The sequence below is a fragment of the Lontra canadensis genome, unplaced genomic scaffold (genome assembly GCF_010015895.1).
Source record: "Lontra canadensis isolate GAN:19392208 unplaced genomic scaffold, GSC_riverotter_1.0 scaffold8, whole genome shotgun sequence".
Lineage (NCBI taxonomy): Eukaryota > Metazoa > Chordata > Mammalia > Carnivora > Mustelidae > Lontra > Lontra canadensis.
In genome coordinates, this window is record NW_022631002.1 from 54314 (window position 1) to 76836 (window position 22523).

General features: G+C 44.8%; 1 protein-coding gene and 2 pseudogenes across 1 annotated transcript in view; 1 reads left to right on the forward strand and 2 right to left on the reverse strand.

Moving 5' to 3' along the window:
* Window positions 1–526: 526 nt before the first annotated feature.
* LOC116865513 lies at window positions 527–1572 on the reverse strand (annotated as a pseudogene).
* A 7402-nt stretch (window positions 1573–8974) lies between these two features.
* LOC116865953 lies at window positions 8975–10617 on the reverse strand (annotated as a pseudogene).
* Window positions 10618–10878: 261 nt separating this feature from the next.
* The window catches only part of PRDM7 (PR/SET domain 7), a 13694-nt gene continuing 2049 nt past the window's right edge, over window positions 10879–22523 (forward strand). The window contains exons 1-9 of the mRNA XM_032854593.1: window positions 10879–10898; window positions 11309–11432; window positions 11741–11848; window positions 16804–16853; window positions 18808–18964; window positions 19606–19707; window positions 19922–20193; window positions 20608–20675; window positions 21782–21975. Of these exons, the coding sequence (XP_032710484.1) occupies window positions 11336–11432; window positions 11741–11848; window positions 16804–16853; window positions 18808–18964; window positions 19606–19707; window positions 19922–20193; window positions 20608–20675; window positions 21782–21975 (1048 nt within the window). The 5' untranslated portion in view covers window positions 10879–10898; window positions 11309–11335. The remainder of the gene's footprint in view (window positions 10899–11308; window positions 11433–11740; window positions 11849–16803; window positions 16854–18807; window positions 18965–19605; window positions 19708–19921; window positions 20194–20607; window positions 20676–21781; window positions 21976–22523) is intronic.

A 22523-nucleotide genomic window follows, 5' to 3' on the forward strand; every position in this document is an offset into this window, starting at 1 on the left:
AGTTTTATTAAAAAAAGAGAAATGTGGGGCACCTGGGTGGCTCAGTGGGTTAAGTCGCTGCCTTCAGCTCAGGTCATGATCTCGGGGTCCTGGGATTGAGCCCCACATCGGGCTCTCTGCTCAGCGGGGAACCTGCTTCCTCCTCTCTCTCTGCCTGCCTCTCCACCTACTTGTGATCTCTGTCTGTCAAATAAATAAATAAAATCTTAAAAACAAACAAACCCCACTCTTTAAAAAAAAAAAAAAGAAAGAAAGAGAGAGAGAGAAATGTGTGTGTTGACCATGTAATGAAAATAAAAGTGCTGGATGCCTGGGTGGCTCAGTGGGTTAAGCCTCTGCCTTCGGCTCAGGTCATGATCCCAGGGTCCTGGAATCGAGTCTTGGAACGGGCTCTCTGCTCGGCAGGGGCCCTGCTTCCTCCTCTCTCTGTCTCTCTGCCTACTTGTGATTTCTCTCTGTCAAATAAATAAATAAAATCTTAAAAAAAAAAGAAAAGAAAAGAAAAGTGCTAAATGCACTTTTTTTTGATATTTGAAATACAACTTTATTCTGATTCTAAATGAAAAGGAATGGGAATGACAGTGACAAACAAGATTTCACCACTGGATATTGTGACAGGACTATAGCAGTCTCATATCTGAAACTCAGGAAGGAAACAACTGTGTTCCAAAACAGCTAAATATGCAGGTCCAAAAAATGAAGGTACTTTTTAAAATGCCACATTCACTCCGAAGCCCATTCATCTCCTTCAGCATCCCAAAGATTAAGCACATGTTCTGCTCAGCTATATAATAAAGTGGCAAACACGCTGCACCACTGACATCACAGGAGAGTTGCCTATAAAACTAGACTTCTGACGCTGGCCTCCAGCTGCATGTTCTCACAGGTCATCATCCTCATCCGTCCAGGAGAGCAGTTGTCTGAGCAACCTCTAGATCGTGCTCATACTGTGCTGCCAAAGCTGGGTCCATGACAACCTCTGGTGGGGCGAGAGCGGGCATGGCGACAAACTCCAAGTTAGGGTCTCCAATTAGTTTTCTAGCAAACCACAGGAAGGGCTTTTCAAAGTTGTACTTACTTTTGGCAGAAATGTCATAGTACTGAAGATTCTTCTTTCAGTGGAAGACAATAGATTTTGCCTTAACTTTCCTGTCCTTAATGTCCACTTTGTTGCCACACAGCACAATGGGGATGTTCTCACACACTCGCACCAGATCTCTATGCCAGTTAGGCACATCCTTGTAAGTAACCCTTGACATGACATCGAACATTATAATGGCACACTGGGCTTGGATGTAGTAGCCGTCCCGCAGGCCGCCGAACTTCTCCTGGCTGGCCGTGTCCCACACGTTGAACTTGACGGGTCCCCTGTTGGTGTGGAACACGAGCGGGTAGACCTCCACGCCCAAGGTGGCTACATACTTCTTCTCGAACTCCCCCGTCAGGTGACGCTTCATGAACGTCGTCTTCCCAGTGCCGCCGTCACCAACCAGCACCAGTTTGAACTGGACTTGGGGCTCTCCCTGGGAAGCCATGGTGCTGGTGCTTCCAGAAACGTCTCTGGCCCGTCTGACTGAGCTAAATGCACATTTTTTAAAGATTTTATTTATTTATTTGACAGAGATCACAAGTAGGCTGAGAGTCAGGCAGAGAGAAGGGGGAAGCAGGCTCCCCACTGAGCAGAGAGCCCGATGTGGGACTCGATCCCAGGACCCTGAGACCATGACCTGAGCCAAAGGCAGAGGCTTAACCCACTGAGCCACCCAGGTGCCCCTAAATGCACATTTTAAAATGTTTCTGTGCATGCTGCTTCCATGTAATTTGGTCGGAGTGGTGTTTCATTGACCGAACACTTCACCGCAACGTAGTAGAATTTAATAGTGTTTAGAGGCACATGCGTAAACAAGGACTTCAAAACTACTGCTTTCTGAGAATGTGACAACACGGTTATTGCAATGAATGGATGTGTTACCTATAACATAATTAGTGTATGGCACTGTATAAAGCTGTGCAAAATTAGATGTTTTCAACACTACTTTATTATCATCAGGTTTACTAGAGGTTTTGTCTTATCTGTGAGGTCAAGTTTAGAAAAATTAAGTGCCTTTTTGGGCCCCCTGGGTGGCTCCATCGGTTAAGCATCCATCTCTTGGTTTTGGCCCAGGTCATGGTCTCAGGGTCGTGAGATCCAGCCCCACGTTAGGCCTCACCGCAAGCTCCACACTCAGCACTGAGGCTACTTGGGCTTCTTTCCCCCTCTCTCTTCCCCCGGCTCCCCCAGTCCCGACCACATAAATAGATAAAATCTCTAAAAAAAAAGAAAAAAGAATCAAATGACTTCTCCAAGGACATGCCTCTAGTGTTCTTGCGAATGGTGAGTAAAGGCCCATCTTCTGTTGGTTGCATTTCCATTAAGGCCAATGCCTCTCCTTTAGCTCCACCATTCCTGAGAAGTACATAAAAGGTAACAACAGTGCTGGCACCAGGTATCTCTGGAGGAGAACACTGACCCAGTGACACAGTGTGATATTTTGAGTTGTAAATGTACTGTTGGGGGAGCCTTGGCAGATTGGACACTTTGACCCTCACACAGTGGCTGCTCAAGGTTTCGGCATTCTAGTAAGGAAAGTAAGTGGGATATAGATAGATAGATAGATAGATAGATAGATAGATAGATATGGATATATAGAGATATTTAGCCTAATACTTTTCATTCATTCTTTAAGTGAGCATTTAAGTTATTTACAGTAAATATTTGTAAAATTTTTTAAGTGAAGAAAGAAAAATAAAACACAACATTTCAAATGACACGGAAGTAAAGCAAGGTTTCCCTCTAGCCTGCCACAGGTACTGAAGTCCCTGTTACCAAGCCCTGTGTCTCCTTCTGGCATGTGTGACCATACATATATTAGGGTTGGTTTATTATTCTTGATACAATTTGTTCTACATGTTATTTTGCTTTCATAACAATACTACTTAGACATTAATCTGTATTAAAAAAGTCACTTGAACCATTTCACTAGGTTTCCATTTTTTATTGAAATATAACACATCCCCACTTATTTTTGAAGTTTTATAATATTTCACACTATGGAATGGTTAACCATAATTTAACAAATTGTCTTCAGCTGAACACTTTTTTTTTAAGGTTTTATTTATTTATTTATTTGACAGACAGAGATCACAAGTAGGCAGAGAGGCAGGCAGAGAGAGAGGAGGAAGCAGGCCCCTTGCTGAGCAGAGAACCGGATCCCCAAACCCTGGGATCATGACCTGAGCCGAAGGCAGAGGCTTTAACCCACTGAGCCACCCAGGCACCCCTGAACACTTTCTTTAACAAATAAAATCTCTTGCTATTGTGAAATCTGTGAGTAAAAAAAAAAAAATTAACATACTTCATTTCTTGCTCGTGAAGTATAACTATGGGTTAAATCTTGAAAATTAGAATTTCTGGGTCAGAAAGTATGTAGAAATTACATCTTCATGGTTATTCTCAAAATGATTTTCACAGAGATTGTACCAATACATCCCTTCTCCCAGTCTTTCAGGACACAGGCTGTTTACTCAAACCCCCGACAGTGCATCTTCTCCCAAATAATTTGAAATTTACTTTCCTTAATGAATATGTCACTGTATATGGTGGACCGGAATTCTTCAGAACCTCCAGAAAAACAGAAACACGTATAGTGGTTATATACGCAGTATGTATGTATGTATGTGTGTGTGTGTGTGTGTGTGTGTTGATTGACTGATCTATTCACTCACTCACTCATTCATTCTGGCTGCGAGAGTATCTGGAGGTTAAGCTCATGCAACAGCCAGGAAGGTGCAGGTTGCTGATGCCGGCACCCATCCACCCAGCATCTCTGCTTTGCACCAACATGAGGAGGTGCTGCACCCTGATTCACAATGGGGGTCGCAGGGCAAAGAGGGCAGCTCTCTGGAGGAAAGAGCAGCATCCAGGGTCACCAGGGCAGCCGTGTACGTGCACCGGCTCAGCCTCACCACGAGGACCCCCAGCAGGAAGGCATGGGTTGGGGAGGATTGGGGGGGAAGCAGCCCCTGCCCCCCGGGCATCCCCCTTGGTACAAGCCTTGTTGGTCTGTGGAGGTCCCGGGGAGCGGTGACTCAAGCAGCCCCTCATCGCGCCCCACTGCCCACATCCCCACACCCTTCTCCTGGATCCACCCATACTGGTACACCCACCGGCTCATTTATGGATTCCAAAAACCAAGAGCAGCTACTGTGGGTCAGGCAGAGTTGGGCACAGGGAAGACCAGATAGCTAATAAAAATATACATATAGGGGCGCCTGGGTGGCTCAGTGGGTTAAAGCCTCTGCCTTCGGCTCAGGTCATGATCTCAGGGTTCTGGGATCAAGCCCCGCATCGGGCTCTCTGCTCTGCGGAGAGCCTGCTTCCTCCTCTCTCTGCCTGCCTCCCTGCCTGCTTGTGATCTCTCTCTCTGTCAAATAAATAAATAAAATCTATAAAATATATATATATATGTATGTATATATATATATATATACATATATATATATATATATATATATATATATATATATACACACACACACATATATTACTATATACCACTGTCCTAACTCATTTGAACCTCACAATGACCCAGAGGTGGGAATTATTCCCACTTTACAGGTGAGGAAAATGAGGCATAAGGATTAAGCGACCTGCCCAGGGGCGCCTGAGTGGCTCAGTGGGTTAAAGCCTCTGCCTTCAGCTCAGGTCATGATCTCAGGGTTCTGGGATCGAGCCCCGCATCGGGCTCTCTGCTCAGTGGGGAGCCTGCTTCCTCCTCTCTCTCTGCCTGCCTCTCTGCCTGCCTCTCTTCCTACTTGTGATCTATGTCTGTCAAATAAATAAATAAATAATCTTTAAAAATAAAAAAAAAAGTTTAAGCGGCCTGCCCAAACACCTTACAGTGTGTGTCAGACCTAGGATTTGAGCTCAGATTCTTAACCACCACTCTGGGCTTTCATTATAAATCACACCCAGTTTCACCCCTCGCTGTTTCACCTTCTCACCACCTTGGTTTCCCCCCAGGCATAGCACCTGTGTTTTGTTTTCTTTTGTTTTAAAGATTTTATGTATTTAAGAGAGAGAACACTTGGCAGATGGAGAGGGAGAAGCACCTTCTTGCTCAGTAGGGTGCCGATCCCAGAACCCTGGGGTCATGACCTGAACAAAAGGCAGACACTTAACCAAATGAGCCAAGGCACCCCTGTGTTCTTTCGTATTGAATGTACTTTTCTCTTATTTCCAGCCGCCTCCCAGCCCCATCCTTGGATCCCTGGAAGACTGACCTTCCAGGCCAGGCAGAAGGCAACAGTGAACCACAGGCCAGAAACACCACAGCATGGAGATGACAGCCAAGCTGAGGTTGTCTGGTGATCGTGGAGGTACTGATGTGGGAAACAAAAGCACAAGAAATGCAGGTTAAATTAAATCTCCCTACAGGTTGCAGCCCACGGAGGGATACTTGAAAAATGCAGAGTGTGACCTCAGGGCTGCTTGGTGCCTGCAGGCTTATGTTTGACTGAAGACTAGGAGTAATGCTGTTTTGGCCCCGGATAGTCCCTCAAGGTCCTGAGAGCCTTGCTTCTAGATTCCTTGGAGACTTGCGCTATCCCTCACCCCTACTAATTAAAAAGTTTAACAGTCATTCCTCACAATCCCAGTCCAGCTCCTTCTGCCCACAGGTCCTGTTCCGGGAGCAAGGAAGGGGTGAAGGCAAAGGCAGGGAGAGACAGGAGGCCCCTAAGTCTCCCGACTAGGCTCTGAGACTATTCCTGACAGGGGGAGACGCTGAGACAGAGCAGAACAAGAGGTAAGGGAACAAAATAAGTTGTCACAACAGTCTCAAGGCCACAAGCTTCCTGGTCAGTTCTCCATAAAAGACTCCCACCAGAAGCCCTCACTGGCAACCCACTCAGGACCCCTCTCATTCTGGAGAGCTTTTTCCCCCTTTCCATTCTCATCTCCACTTAACAAGTTTCACTTTGCTTCACCCTTTTCTTTCAGTGAGATTCATTCTTGGACTCCATGAGACAAGACCCTCACACCCCTGTAACAGCAGGAGAGAGGAGAGAAGGCCATCCCCATCCCAGTCTGAGCCGCTGTCACTGGATGACGTACCCTTAAGGTCGGGAACCCCCTGAAACCTCCAAGCCAGGGCTCACAGAGGGAAGACATGTTGATAGGGACTGCCAACCCCTCAGGGACTGTGCAAAGGCTATCTCTCAAAAGGGAGGCCTCAGCTCGGGCTCACCAGCCTTCTGGAGGCGGGACACCCAGCCCACAGCCAACAGCAGAGGCTGTCAGAGCTCTGGAAGACTCAGGCTGTCCATGGCTGAGGAGGGGCTCCCAGAGGAGTTTCTGCCCATGGCCACAGGTCAGACCTCCTGGGCCCCTGCACTGACCCTGAAGTCCCAGAAGCCTTTGGTGATGGAACTCAGTGAGCTCTGTGCTCCCCCGGACCCAGGCCTGGGACTGGGGGTCTGCGCCGTCCACACGGCTCCCCCAGTAAGACACATAAAATTAACCACCCCAGGGCCTACTTCTTGGTTCCATATTGAATTATATTGATAAGACTATATACTCATTGCCAAAATGAATACTTTTAATACTTAAGTTTATAAGAAATGTTCATATTTGACAGGCTAGCCTACCCATTAGTCTTAATTATTTTCATTTCCTTGCTATTCGCTTTTATTTTTACACATTATCTTTTTAACCTGTTTGGAAAATTCCACAAAGTAAATTATTATTTTTATAGGAATACATTAACATATGGAGACCTGATGTGTTTATAACACTGAGTATTTCTCTCGGAGAGCACATTATGCCTTTCCATTTGTTTCTTTTCTTTCTGTCATTATCCTTTTGAATGTTTCTTATTTTTGGCCAAGTCTTGGTTTGGAGAGTTCTTTTGAAGGGGTCTAAGTTTTGTTTCAATTTTGCTATTTATTGGGTTCTTTAACTGTACCGCATCTTATCCAACAGGAAGAGACCACCTTGCAAATGTATCCCTACTTCACCTATAGCAGGTGAACTTCTCTCCTAACCCTGCAGGAGGAAGGATGTTTTCCTAGCTGTTGGGTCGGTGGGCTCCGGGAGTGCAGGAGGAACAATAGAAATGACCGGTCCCGCTGTCTTCCAGCCTACCCCCCCTCCTTAACTCTTGACTCTCCCGCCAAAAGGATGTATGCCCAGGTCAGGTCTCCATAGGTAACTGATACCTCTGCAGGAGACAGATAAAAGACCCCCCCCAACTCCCTCCCAGCACGACTTCCCCCACTCTGCTTTCCAGAGTTGCGGAACCTCCCCCGAGGGTGCCCACCTCCTCCCGGTGCAACTTTCCTGGCTCCCCTTCTCCTGAGCCCTGAAACTTTGCCAGAGAGTGCCTTTAATAAATCTTGCCTTGCACCCACTTCGCCTGGTGTCGTGTTTATCTCGCCTATAAAACCTTACACTAGTAATAGCCTGGCCAACGAGAGACAGTCCTAGCTCAGCCAAGGAGAAGTCTCGGTGCTTCAACTCCCTTTACTCCTGTAAACTTTTTGTCTATAATGGCCTTCCCAAACCCCTTCTCCTCTCTAAAAGATAGCCCTCTCCTTTGTTCTGAGGGCCATCCTATGGTTTTGCCCTCATTTGCTAGTCCTGGATTGCAATTCTCTGCTATTCCAGGATAAAGCCCTTTCTGCTGCTAAAATTACTGGCAGCTTTCTTTTTAAGGTTAACAGTGAGCACTTGAAGAGCAATATTTTTTTTTTTAATCTCACATTTCTTTGAACCATAAAGCTGACAGCAGGGACCACATAGATGCTCACGCACAAGACCGACCATCAACTCTGCACCCACCCAAACATCGACCACTACACAGATGGTCTCACAATTTCCGAAAGCTCCCCACTTTCTCACTGCTCCCTCTACTCCCAGCCCCCACCCAGCACTCTTCTCGGGGGAACCTGAGAGGTCTGTGGGCCCTTAGAGGTCCGATCGACCACTCCCTTCATGACGGCTGAGCTGGGCAAACTTTGCCTGGAATCTGGCGGTCCTTCCTTGGTAAGAATTCCCGCTTTGGAGCCCTACTTCAGGGAAACTGTGTTATGTTTTTATGTTCAAAATTTAGTAAAAGCCAGAAACACTATTCCCATTTTATCTTCTGAAAACCAGTAGGTCTTAAACTGGCCCACCTCAGTGGACTGAGTGTCCTTATAATTGATGCTTCATTTTTATGCAAAATACTTGCATATTATTTCAGGGTTTTTTTCCTTTGATTTTATTTATGTCTCCTTCCTTCTGATGACTTTTCTTCTTTTTTTAGTACGGAGCACTTCACAGACGTGCATGTCATCCTCCAACAGGAAGCATGCTAATCTTCTCTGTATTATGTCCACTAAGCCAGCACTACTTCTGATGACTTTGAGACCTACATTATTTAAACACGGTTTTTACTCATAAACTCCACTTCCACTTTTAGCTTAAGAATTCTAAGTGGCAGCACCTGAGTGCTCAGTTAGTTAAGCATCCGTCTTTGGATTTCAGCTCAGGTCATGAACTGAGGGTCGTGAGATCAAGCTCTGGATGGAGCCCCACCTCGAGCCCCAATCCAGGCTCCTCACTGGGCATGGAACCTGCTCGAGATTCTCTATCTCTCTATCTCTCTCTCCCTTCCTCTGCCCCTCACCACCGCCCCCCCACCTCGTGCTCTCTCTCCAAAAAAAAAAAAAAAAAAAAAAAAAAGAAAGAAAGAAAAGAAAAGATAAAGAATTCTCAGTGGTTTTCTAATATACCTACTCTTCTGTTTGTCGGGTTTAAAGCTTTGAGCCGTGTAGACTTTATTTGATGTCTATACTTTGTTTCATCACACATTACTGAATTACACAGTTGTCCCCTGAATGTAATGCAATATTCATTGTACACTAAATGGTCACGTCTAGCTATTACTAAAGATGGATTCTACCAGGAAGGGCACAGATGGCCTGGGAGACCCTTCCAGGGCCTGAAAGTCTGGTCGAGCAAAGAATCTTTGTGCCAGGTCCACCCTAAAGACCTGCGGTCAGCTCAACACGCTAGGCTCAGCCTGGGCTGCAGGGCACTCTGCTCCGTCTCCTGCCCTGCCCCGCCTTCACCAGCGTCTGGGTACCGAACAGTCAAGGAAAACTTCCATACTGCGCCTGCGCGCTGATGTTTCTTGACAGACACGTACTGGACTCCGAGCAGCCAATCCCCGCGGGGTGGGGCGGGACCGTCCACGGGGGTGGGGTTCTGCCGGTGACTGACACACGCAGCTGGCCCTACGCTCCGCCCCTTCAGGCCCCTCCTGCACGCCGATTGGAAGGGCTACTTTGCTTGCAGCGCTGATTGGTGGCTTCTGCCTGACAGTGCAGTACAAACCGGTATCGCGCCGGCGACCGCGTCTCACTTCTCACCAGGCTGGAAGCGCGCCGGGCCTCTGCGAGGGCGCCAGACCAGGGTGGGCAGTGAGGGCCTCCAGGGAGACTGACGGGAACACGGACGCCCCTGCAGTGCCCTGTGAAACTCTTCTAAACCCTGACTCTGAAACCTTCAAACCTCACCCGGGAGACCCTGGGACCCCTCACCCTGTCTGGCTCCAACTCCCCTCAGCCCCTCCAACTCCAACACCAAATCTCGCCGCCTCAAGGGAACCCAATTTCTCTGCCTTGGGGGGTCCTCACAGCTCGACGGGAGACCCCCCCCAACCCCCAAGCACCTCAGCTGCAGAAACCTCAAATCCTCACCCAGAGAAACACTAAATCCCTAATACTTAGAGGGCCCAAATCCCCCTGAGTAACACAAATCACCCTCGGCCTGAGGCACCCCCAAAACCCTCAGCCCGAGATACCCGAAATGTACGCCCACAGAGAGCACATCCCCCCAGCCTCAGAGACCCTGAGGACCATCAGCCTGCAAGCTCGTAAATCCCTCCGGCTCCACAGACCCCAAGGAATCTCCACGTCAGAAAACCTAAAGCCGGTTCACGAGAGACTACGGATCTTAGAACGCGACACCTCTAATCTCTTCAGTCTCCAAGATCCCACATTCTCTCAGCCTGAGCGTTCTCAATCTCTCCAGCCTGAAAGACCCCAAATCTTGTCCTGAGAGACTGCCAACACCGTCAGCCTGAGGAACCCCAGATGTCCTCTGCCGGTCGCCCCAGATACCCTTGACATGAGAGACCCCAACCCCTCCCCCGAGTGAGACCAAATCCCTTCACCCCGAGATCTCTCTGTCCCTTGGAGATCCAGACTGCTCACACCACATTTTTCCAGAATCCCCGGTGGGACATCCCGAGAAACCCTCCTTTGGGAAGTACTCACGTCCTCCCTGGAGCAGAGCTGTGGGCGTCTGTCAGCAGCCCCAGCCTTCAGGGACCCCCAGGCCTCCTCGGTGCTCTTCCGGCCTTGCACCTCAGGACTCCCAGCAAACGCTGGCAGCCACATCCCTCCAGCTTCCCTGCCTCAGACGGCCAAGCTGCAGGGAATAAAAGAAACAAAACCTAACTCTCGTTAGTATGTCTGTCAAGGCCAGGAGAGACTCCTCCCTGCCCCCAAGACCCCAGACCTCGCCTGCATCTTCTAATCCTCTCTGGGGCCCCCACATGTTCTTGCTCTAGGCCCCCCGCCCAAATGAGGAAGACAGACACGGCTCCGGGCAGTGGTCTGGGCTGTCACCCACTCTCAGCACCTTCTTCTTCCACAGGCGCTTTGGCCTTGGGACAGAGAGACTCATGAGGCCACTGACGGCCTCAGAGTCTGAGCAGGGCCTGCCTGGAGGTCCCAGCACCAGGAGCCTCAACAGGCCCCCAGAGGAGACCCCTGAGAGAGACTCGGGGAGAACAGGGTGGAAGCCCACGGTGAGAGGTGTGGGAGAAGCTGGGCTCCAGGCACGGTCTGTAGGAAGGTCGAGGAGGGGGTGGTGACAAGGAGCTGCTCCCTGGAGCACCACAGACTCCTGGCCTCCACCGGCGGGGGAGCCTCTCCATGCATGGACACAGGGTGGAGGCGCTTGCTCCTTTACAGGATGGGGGAGGGGACACAGGACAGAACCATCAGCAATGGCTCTTTGTCAGAAGACAGCTAGGGAAATGCTCAGCGCTTGTTCGGTTCATCAGGACACCCTCAGGAGGGAGAGAAGCCCTTCACCCCGCTTCACAGGAGCACTCCGAGGAATCGGGGAACGCACTACATTTAAGGTGGGGGGAGGCCCAGCTCGAAGTCCCAACTGGGGTTAGTAAGGCACTGATGGAATCTCTCCTTTCCCTAGGCCAAAGATGCTTTCAAAGACATTTCCATGTACTTCTCCAAGGAAGAATGGACAGAGATGGGAGACTGGGAGAAAATCCGACACAGGAATGTGAAAAGGAACTACGAAGCCCTGATAACTATAGGTAACCGGAAGTGCTGCGTGCTGATGAGCTGGGAAAACATGAGCCAGGCCTGCGGCCCTGTCGTCGTTGGCCTCTGGAGTGGCTCCGTCTACTCCTAGTTCCCTTCCGTGTGAAGACAAATCTGGAGCGAAACTGTGCTCTTCCCTATCAGAGTAGGGCTCGCGCTGGCGATGCAGAACTCACCCCTTGCCCTCCCCTCAACTCCGCCAGCTGAGTCGCCCTGACTGGGTGGTACTGTCCACTGCCACTGTGCTTGGTTCCTCCTTCTACCTCTTCCCTCTGAGGACCAGAAGTCTGCTTCTTTCCAGGTCTCAGAGCCCCTCGACCGGCTTTCATGTGTCACCGCCGGCAGGCCATCAAACCACAAGTAGATGACACTGAGGATTCGGATGAAGAATGGACGCCAAGGCAGCAAGGTGAGGGGGGCGAGGGAGATGTCGGGTTTCCTCCTAAAACCCAAGGTTCAGGGCTCAGCTGCATCTCAGGAGTCAACAAAGGAAACTCGTTCCTTAAAAACATAAACCCAAGATGTAAAACAGCATATCATATAGTAAGAGGGTATTCATATAAAGGTTTTTTTTTAAGATTTTATTTATTTGACAGAGAGAGATCACAAGTAGGCAGAGAGGCAGGCAGAGAGAGAGGGAGAAGCAGGCTCCCTGCTGAGAAGAGAGCCCGGTGTGGGGCTCGATCCCAGGACCCTGGGATCATGACCTGAGCCGAAGGCAGAGGCTTAACCCACTGAGCCACCCAGGCGCCCCCATATAAAGTTTTTAAATGTGGACAATAATTATATCATTTGTAAATACACTAATAGTGTATAATAGTTGGTAAACATATAAAAACAAAAGAAATGCCAAATTCAGAATAGTTATAAGAGAAAATGGAAAGGGTGGCAAGTGGTTCTGCTGTGTCTTGGCTAGTTATCTCTCTTTTTTTAAAGATTCCATTTATTTGAGTGAGAGAGAGAGAGAGCACGTGCACGAGAGCCCAGGTTGGGGGAGGGGCAGACAGAGAGGGAGAAACAGACTCCCCGCCGAGCAGGGAGCCTGAAGCAGGCCAATGCCAGGACCCTGGGGTCATGACCTGAGCTGAAGGCAAAAACTTAACCAATTGAGCCACCCAGGTGCCCTATTTTTCTATTTGTTTTTATTTTTGTTTTTGAATTTTAAAAAAAAAGTTAAAAGCTATAAAGATAAAAATAAAAAATAAAGATATACAGTTGTGGCAGAATGTTGAGATAAGGCTGAATGGTGGTGGATATGGTGGTGGTTTTACATATGATTCTCCACACCTTTTTATATATTTAAAATTCATCATTTTTTTTAAAAAGGCTGTTTTTCCTAAACATTATTACCTAATGAAAGGGCAGTTAAAGAAACCTTAATTAGACTGTAAGTCCACCAAAGAGCTAATCTCTGTGATTCCTATTACTCAATTATTGGATTAAATGTCTTAGAAGAGAATATGATGAACATATGTAAAGATACATCCTTGTTTATGTTTATTTAATCACACACATAATCTTGTTACCCCAAAATGAGCCAGATTCTTTTTCTTATCATCCAGAGTCTTAATTCTGGATGAGGGTTTGAGATAATTATGGAAAGGTCCATCTTCATTTTTTTTAAGTTTTCATTTTAATTCCAGTTAGTTAACATACAGTGTTGTTATATTAGTTTCAGGTATGTAATATAGTAATTAACACTTCCATGCAACCTGTGCTTATCATAATAAGTGCACTCCTTAATCCCCATAACCTATTTAACTCATCCCCTCACCCACCTCCCCCCTGGTAACCATCAGTGTGTTCTCCTCTATAGTTTGGAATTTGTTTCTTGGTTTGCCTCTTTTTTTCCCCTTTGCTCATTTGTTTTGTTTCTTAAATTCCACACATCAGTGAAATCATGTGGTAATTATCCTTCTCTGAACGACTTATGTCACATAGTATAATACTCTTGTTCCATCCATGTTGTTGCAAATGGCAAGATTTCATTCTTTTTTATAGCTAATATTCATATATATTATATAGAGATATAGAGATATTTATATGTATATATGTATATGTATATATAACACATCTTCTTTATCCATTTGTCAGTTGGACACTTGGACTATTTCCGTAGTTTGGCTATTGTAGATATTGATGGTATAAACACTGGGGTGCATGTATCCCTTTGAAACAGTACTTTTTTATTCTTTGAGTAATATCTAGTAGTGCAATTGCTGGATCATAGGGTAGTTCTATTTATAACTTTTTAGGAAACTCCGTTCTGTTTTCTGGAGTAGCTGCACTAGTTTGCATTCTCACCAACAGTGCAAGAGGGTTCCCCTTTCTCCACATCCTCACCCTGTGCTGTGACAGGTGTGAGATGACATCTTCGGTAGCTTTTATTTGTATTTCCCTGATGATCAGTGACAGTGAGCATCTTTTCATGTCTGTTGGCCATCTGTATGTCTTTTTTGAAAAAAATGTCTATTCATGTCTTCTGCCCATTTTTTAATTGGATTATTCATTTTGGAGGTGTTGAGTTCTTTAAATTCTTTATATATTTTGGATAGTAGCCGTTTATCAGATATGTCATTTGTGGGGCACCTGGGTGGCACAGTGGGTTAAGGCCTCTGCCTTCGCCTCAGCTCATGATCCCAGGGTCCTGGGATAGAGCCCCGCATTGGGCTCTCTTCTCAGCGGGGAGCCTGCTTCCCCCCTCTCTCTGCCTGACTCTCAGCCTACTTGTGGTCTCTGTATGTCAAATAAATAAATAAAATCTTAAAAAAAAAAAGATATGTCATTTGCAAATATCTTCTCCCATTCTGTAGGCAGCCTTTTAATTTTGTTGGTTGCTTCCTTCACTGTGCAGGTTTTCATTTCAATGTAGTCCCAGTAGTTTATTTCTGCTTGTTTCCCTTGACTCAGGAGACATATCTAGAAAGACGTATCTGTGACCAGTGGCAAAGAGGTTACTGCCTGTGCTCTCCTCCAGGATTCTTATGGTATTAGGTCTTGCATTTAGGTTTTCAATCCATTCTGAATTTATTTTTGTGTTCGGTGTAAGGAAGTTGCCCAGTTTCATTCTCTTGCATGTTGCTGTCCAGTTTTCCCAACACCATTTGCTGAAGAGATTTATCATTTTCTCATTGGATATTCTTTATGGCTTTGTTGAAGATCAATTGATCATATAGTTGTGGATTCACTTTTGGGTTTTCTGTCTGTTCCATTGATCTCTGTGTCTATGTTTATGCCAGTACCATACTGTTTTAATTACTAGAGCTTTGTAATAGGACTTGAAGTCCAGAATTGTGTTACCTCCAGCTTTTCTCTTCTTTTTTAAGGCATCTTTATTCTTTTGCATGTGACTATTCTATTCTCTCAGCATCATTTGTTGAAAAGATTGTCCTTTCCCCATTCTATAGTCTTGGCATCCTTTACAAAGATTATTCAACTATATGGGCTTTCTATTCTGTTCCATAGATTATATGTCTGTTGTTATGCCAATAATATACTGTTTTGATTACTGTAGCCGTGTAATATGTTTTGAAACCAGAAAATGTGAGTTCTCCAACTTTGTTCTTCTTTCTCAAGATTGTTTTGGCTATTTGGGGTCCTCTGAAATTTCATATTAACTTTAGGATGACTTTTTCTATTTTTGCAAAAAAATACCATTTGGGTTTTGATAAGAATTGCATTGAATCTGTGTATTGCTTTGTAGTGTAGACATCTTAATGATAGTAAGACCCCTAATCCATGAACATGGGGTGTGTTTCCATTTCCTTGTGTCTTCTTTAAATTCTTTCAGTAATGTTTTGTAGTTTTCAGTATACAAATCTTACACCTCCTTGGTTAAGTTTGCTCCTAATTATTTCATTCCTTTTGGTGTTATTATAAATAAGACTGTTTTCTTAATTTCCTTTTTGGATTATTCATTGTTAGTACATACAAATGCAGATAACTTTTTTATTAAGTTCAATTAGCCAATATATAGTACATTAGTTTTTTATGTAGTGTTCAGTGATTCATTAGTTGTGTATAACACCCAATGCTCATCACATCACTTGCCCTCCTTAATATCCATCACCTAGTTACCCCGTCTCCTCACCCCCCCCCCACTAATTTTCTTTAACAGTCTGTTTGCTTATTTATTTGAGAGAGAGCGTGCATACACGTTGTGGGGAGTGGCAGATGGAGACGGAAAGGCAGAGACTCTTTTTTTTTTATTTTTAATTTTTTATTAACATATAATGTATTATTATTCCCAGGGGTACAGGTCTGTGAATCGCCAGGTTTACACACTTCACAGCACTCACCATAACACATACCTTCCCCAATGTCCATAACCCAACCACCCTATCCCTACCCCCTCCCCGCCAAGCCTCAGCTTGTTTTGTGAGATTAAGAGTCTCTTATGGTTTGTCTCCCTCCCGATCCCATCTTGTTTCACTTTTTTCCCTCCCTGCCCCCCCAAACCCCTCACTTTGCCTCTCAGCCTCCTCATATCAGGGAGATCATGTGCTAATTGTCTTTCTCTGATTGACTTATTTCACTCAGCGTAAGAAAGGCAGAGACTCCTAAGGAGACTCTGTACTGAGCACAGAGCCCAACATAGGGCTTGATCACAACTCCAAGATCACAACCAGAGCCAAAACCAAGAGTCAGACACTCAACTGACTGAGACAGGCAGGCAACCTAAATGCAACAAATTTTTTAGTGTTAATTTTGTACCCTGAAGCTTTGCTGAATTCATTTGTTAGTTCTCACAGGTTTTGTGTGTGTGTGTGTGTGTGTGTGTGTAATCTTTAAGATTTTCCACATTTAAGATCATGTCATCTGTGAACAAACAAAATTTTACCTCTTTCTTTCCAAAATGCATGTCCTTTTTTTTTTTTTTTTTTTTTTCCTCCCAATACCCTGGCTAGGACTTCCAGTACTATGTTAAATAGAAGTAGTGAGAGTGGACATCCTTGCCTTGTTCTTGATCTTAGAGGAAAAACTTTCAGTTTTTAACTGTAGAATGTGATGTAGGAGATAGACTTTTTTCTTATGGTGAAGTAATTTCTTTCAATTCTCAGTTTGTTGAGTATATTTGCCATAGAAGTTCATGGCATATGTTTTAATATGTGTAATAGATAACTTATGAACATAGGATGAAGCATAAATGAGGTTTTGTGTATTTTTTTTACATTTTAGGTAAATTAGTTCATGCCACCAGTAGCAGCATGGGCTGTGATGATACTTCAGAAACCATTTTCTAATCACCCCTTGATAATCCACATACTTGACACTCCCTGGTTAAGAACTCTGTGTCTCTAGTGAGAGCCTCTAGAGTCTGGAAACATTTACCAACCAGAACACTGATTTCTTATCACCTTATAGTCAGACCTTCTTGGGTGGCATTCAGAATGGAGCAGAGTAAACACCAGAAGGTGAGTATTTCCCAAAACCTGTGGACAAGAAAATCTTTCTCGTGGATTTAAACACAGGTAAGAGTAGGAGCTGATGCCTTCCTCTCCTGATCTCTTTAGCACAATATCCAATATCTTCATCACTTTAATAGCTAATAAAAACAGCAATGATATTAGCTACCACTTGTTTTATTTTCACTGCACTTCAGACTTTAAACAAATGAATAAATTTACTTAAACCTTACAACAACCCTATGAGGTGGGTACTATAAATATCACCATTTATAGATGAGCAAATTGAGACAAAGACATGTTTGATTATATACCTGAGATCACAGGACCAGTGATAGTGCAGTCTAATCCTAAGCTCCTTCTCTAAACCACTTATAAGCTCATTAAAACTTTCAGAGTTTGGGGGGCACCTGGGTGGCTCAGTGGGTTAAAGCCTCTGCCTTCGGCTCAGGTCACAATCCCAAGGTCCTGGGATCAAGCCCCACATCAGGCTCTCTGGGAGCCTTCCTCCTCCTCTCTCTCTCTCTCTCTCTGCCTACCTCTCTGTCTACTTGTCTGTCAAATAAATAAATAAAATCTTAAAAAAAAAAAAAAACTTACAGAGTTTTATAAAATTTGCAACATTCATTTGATAATTTCAACCTCAGTTCTTTTCTACTATGCTAAAGTGAGAGATGAGCTAAGACCCTCTAAATAAGAGAAGCTTACAAATATACTAGCAATTCATACACTGGAGGATCCCAGATGCAGAAGATAGGCTCCCCCTCCCCCACTGAGAGCCTCCCATTCTAATAAGAGGAAGTATCTCCCAGCCCTGAGTAGTTTCAGGTTTGCTGATTGAGAAACAACCAATAAAATGACTTCAAGATTTCATATAGGTTGCATAATATTCATTAGAAACTCCAGATAGGTATCTGGAACTGATCTAAAATGCTCATACTTGTAGGAGAAAACAACAACTGCTTCCTCTGAGCTCTCATTAGACAACTCTCATTTTGTTCAGAATTATTTGTGTAGACTGCCTCCACACGACAAGCTCTTTCTTCTCAGAAGTCCCAGGCCCAGCTTAAGGCACCAGAGGGCCCCTCAATGTTTTCTGCATGAGTAATTCTGCATTTACAGATTAAACAAAAAATTAAAAGTTCAAGGAATGCTAAAAATAATATCTGTGATTTAGATTTTGAACATGGGCACAACTGAGGAGGTAAATTGTAACCTCTTATTCTGACTATATTAAATACCTCACCAAACAATTTGATGATCATTATAATATTTTCTGTTTTCTATAACATTAAGAATTAGTATATATACCAATTTATGGAGCAGGAAACTAAAGAGAGCTAGCTGGTGCTACAACCTTATTCAAACAAAATTGACAGGAACCAGCTAATCTAATTACAAATAGTCTTTCCTGGATATGGCAAATGGCAACTTTAGCATCCTTTTTTTTTTTTTCTTTTCTTTTTTTTTTTTTTTTTTTTTTTAGTGTTTAGATACATTTCTACCAACCCTTTGTTTTCTTCCCCATCTCTCTACTCATGTCACCTCATTTTCCAGTTGTGTGCTGTCCCCTCCATTTGCCTCCATTTCCTCCTCCATCAAATATCCACTAGTTTATAGAAGATCTCCTCTTTTCCTCTATGAGCCCTCATCACCTTCTATCTCACTATCACAGAGGACAATGATTCTCCAACTAGTCTTCCCAAGTAATCTCTCTCCCTCACTGTCACTTTTATGGAAAGATTTGAGAAATTTAAGGGGAAAGAGCCTTAAGCCATGGGTTCTAGTCTCACATTTGATACCCACATATGCCCTTTCTTTTCCCTCTAGTATTCAGACTCTTTAAGTATTCCCAAGGGTTGTTGAAGTATTAACTAAAGTGATGCATGTGAAAACACACCATAAGCCTTAAAGGACTAAAGAAATGCATGTTGTCTTTTAATATGTGATTCTCACATTGAAGGGAATACCCAGGGCGCCATTAAGTAACGAATCTAGTTTGAAGGAATTATCAGAAACAGCAAAGTTGCTGAACACAAGTGGCTCAGAGCAGGGCCAGAAACCAGTGTCCCTTCCTGGAGAAGCAAGTACCTCTGGACATCACTCCCTACGAAAACTGGGTAAGAAAAAATAATATGGGGATTTTTAGTCCCTCTAAGTTCTCCAGAAAGGTTGATGAATACAATGTAGGTATGTGGGACAGACTTTGCCTAGGCCTGGGTTTAAGCTAGACTTACCTGAGACCTGTAGTTAGCATTGAGGCCTTGGACAAATCTTATAAATTCTCTGAGCTCCTGAATTCTAATCTGTAGAATGAAGATAAAGATGTATAGTTTATATATTGTTTGAAAGCATTAATTTAACATAAAATAATTGACCCACACAAGTTGTCCAATAAATCCCTCAGTGATAATAAAGACCATACTTTCTTGGTGTTGAATGCCCAGGCCCTTGTTCAATGCCTGACATGTAATGTACCCTCAACAAATATTTTCTGAATGAAGAAATATGTGAATGAACCATTTTCTAAGAGGAAAGACTACAAAGATTAACCTGATAATGGCGAAAAAAAGTAAAATTGAATTAGCCATCTCTAGTCAGTATGGAATCTTACACTCTGAATAGTTTGGGGACGGCAGAGAACAGAGTATATAGAAGGACAGGTAATAATTTATCAGAGGAGATTTTATGTTTTCTGACAAAACAGGGACTAACACTCCAGACCCCACCAGCCTCACTCACATAGTCTTTTCCAACTCAGCACTCAGGAGAAAGGATGTTGAAGTAAAGATGTATAGTCTACGAGAAAGAAAGAGCCTTGCGTACCAGGAGGTCAGCGAGCCCCAGGATGATGACTACCTCTGTAAGTGGCCAACTTGGCCCACTCTCAAAGGAACTTGTTCTCTCCTGGTACCATAACTGGGTCTTGTCTTTGGGTCCCCAAATCATCCCCTCCCTCTAGTGACTAGGAGTACAAGGTAGAGGCCAAATGATGTGAGTGTTGGGCTCTTTCTGAAACTGCTCAAGTCCAGGAACATGCAAAATCCTTTCCTAATCCCTGTTGCTCTCGCCTCCAGATTGTGAGAAGTGTCAGAACTTCTTCATTGACAGCTGTGCTGTTCACGGGCCCCCTACATTTGTAAAGGACAGTGCAGTGGACAAGGGGCAACCCAACCGCTCAGCCCTCACTCTGCCCCCTGGGCTGAGAATCAGACCATCAGGCATCCCTCAGGCTGGGCTTGGAGTATGGAATGAGGCATCTGATCTGCCATTGGGGCTACACTTTGGCCCCTATGAGGGCCAAATCACAGAAGATGAAGAGGCAGCCAACAGTGGATACTCCTGGTTGGTGAGAACCATCATCTCTTCCCCCACCCTCTGGCTTCCCACAACCCTCCTATGGATTGGGAGGACGTCACCATCTACGTGGATGGGGGTTATAACATGGCTAGCTCTGTGTACTGAGTGGACTTTGCATGAACCTGGAGCTCCTACTTAAAGATCAGAGGGTAAGAGGAGATATAATCATACAGACACAAACAGGCTCCTCCCTTGTGAGACCCCTGCCCTGAATTGACAAAGTGACCCAGATGTGTAGGTGATGACTAAGGAGCACATCATGTGGTCACACTGGGGACTGATCCCATGCAGGCTGGAAGAGCACAGACCGCAGGAGAGTAAAATAATCCCTCTATTACCTCCCCACCAAAAAAAAAAAAAAAAAAAAAAAAAAAAGTCTTTAATTTCCCTTTCTCAAACTCAGATCACCAAAGGAAGAAACTGCTATGAGTATGTGGATGGAAAGGATAACTCTTGGGCCAACTGGATGAGGTAAGGCCGACAGGGTTCTGGCTTCTGGAGAAAACATTCATCCTCACAAACCCATGCTCCTTTCTTTTTTGTCATGCCCCCTCAATGGTCTCCCTCAATCCTCTGTTCTGCATTTTTCTCCTTATAATGCTCTTTCACTTCGAGTGACAGTTTTGGTAAAAAGGAGCTAAGAACATAGTATATGTCCTCAAAATATGCTAGATAAAATTTGAACCCTGGAAAAAACCCTGAGGAGCCCAGATTCATGAGGAACACTGGATTCACACTTTAATTTATCAACTCAACATTCATAAGCACTTACTGTGTTCCACAGTGGAGTTCATTACTTACACATATTATGCAACCCATGTCCTATGGAAGACATATTGCAGATAGACAGTAGAGGATTGACTTTAGGAATATTTAACTATAATCTCCCTATTTTTCAAGGGCACACAGTGTAGGGATAACCTTTAATGCGTGAGGGCAGCAGCTCTTCCTAGCCTCAGTTCTAGTAGAACTGGTTCTGAAGCCTGTGTAAAAATGGGCTGCAGAATGGCCACAGGCCTCTGCACTTCATGATCCAGCTCCCTTCCTTGAGGGGCTCACATGTTAGCAGGGGATGCATTATGAATAAAACATTGTTTTCCTTTGTTGTTGTGCAAGACAGAGAGAGCTCTGAGGTTCTGTGGGAACTTGGGCAATGCATGCTTCAGACACGGTATGGGGAGATTAGAGACAGGCCTCTCAAAGGAACATAGATTTGGGCTGAGTATGGAATGATGCGTAGTGGTCTAGAAGCAGAGTCCATGACCAAACACCATGCTATAAAACAGAACTTAATTTAGAGTTAAGAGAAACTAGATGTCACTGGGCTTTGTGACCAATCAAAGTGACGGTGAGTCTGGAGTTGGGATTTGAAAAATGGTTAAGCAGGCAAGGGAGAGAGCCTTCTAGGCTGACTGAGGGCAGTGAGCAGAACTTAGAGATGGGAATTCATACGTTGTTTTGATGGAGGCTTGAGTATGAGCAGGGCATTCCCTGATGAGCAGTGGGGGAGTGGGCAGCATAACAGCACGGAGGCCTTCAGGTGGTGGGAACTTACCTCCTCTGGTCCTCTTTCCCAGGTACGTGAACTGTGCCAGGGATGATGAGGAGCAGAATCTGGTGGCCTTTCAGTATCGCAGGCAGATCTTCTACCGAACCTGCCGGGTCATCAGGCCAGGCTGCGAACTGCTGGTCTGGTACGGGGACGAGTACGGCCAGGAGCTGGGCATCAAGTGGGGAAGCAAGTGGAAGAGCGAGCTCACAGCAGGGAAAGGTGGGCACCACTGCTCTACAAAACAGAAAGAAAAGGAAGATTTCTCCTCGGCAGTTTCCACAGTCCAACTCTTAAGCAGAGTAAACCCTGTCTAAAGTCAATGCAGTTGCAATTCCAATGCTTCAGAAATAATTCGGAATTCACAGGCATGGGACTCTTAGGAACATTATTTTCATTTTTAATTTCTGTTCTGATTTCTTAAATACTTCATACACAAAACATATAATAGAATATACTGATAAAAAAAATTGTAGAGGCAAAAAACAAGTTTTCAGGCACCTACCAGCTCTCTTACCAAGGCAGTTTCTTCTGCCCTTTTAGCTCTTTCTTCTTAATTTGCTCCATATTTCCTTCTTTTTTTTTTCTTTGCTCCATATTTCTAAACGATATCTGTCTGTTGGTGTGTAGTCACCCATAAATCAGGTAGCTATCATGGGAGTCCCTATTCTGTGCCAGACAGGCTTCCAGGACTGAACAAGGTGTTCAGAGTCACTGCTCATCAGCAGCTAATGACTGAATGAACGAGGGAAACGTGCACAAAGGTATGC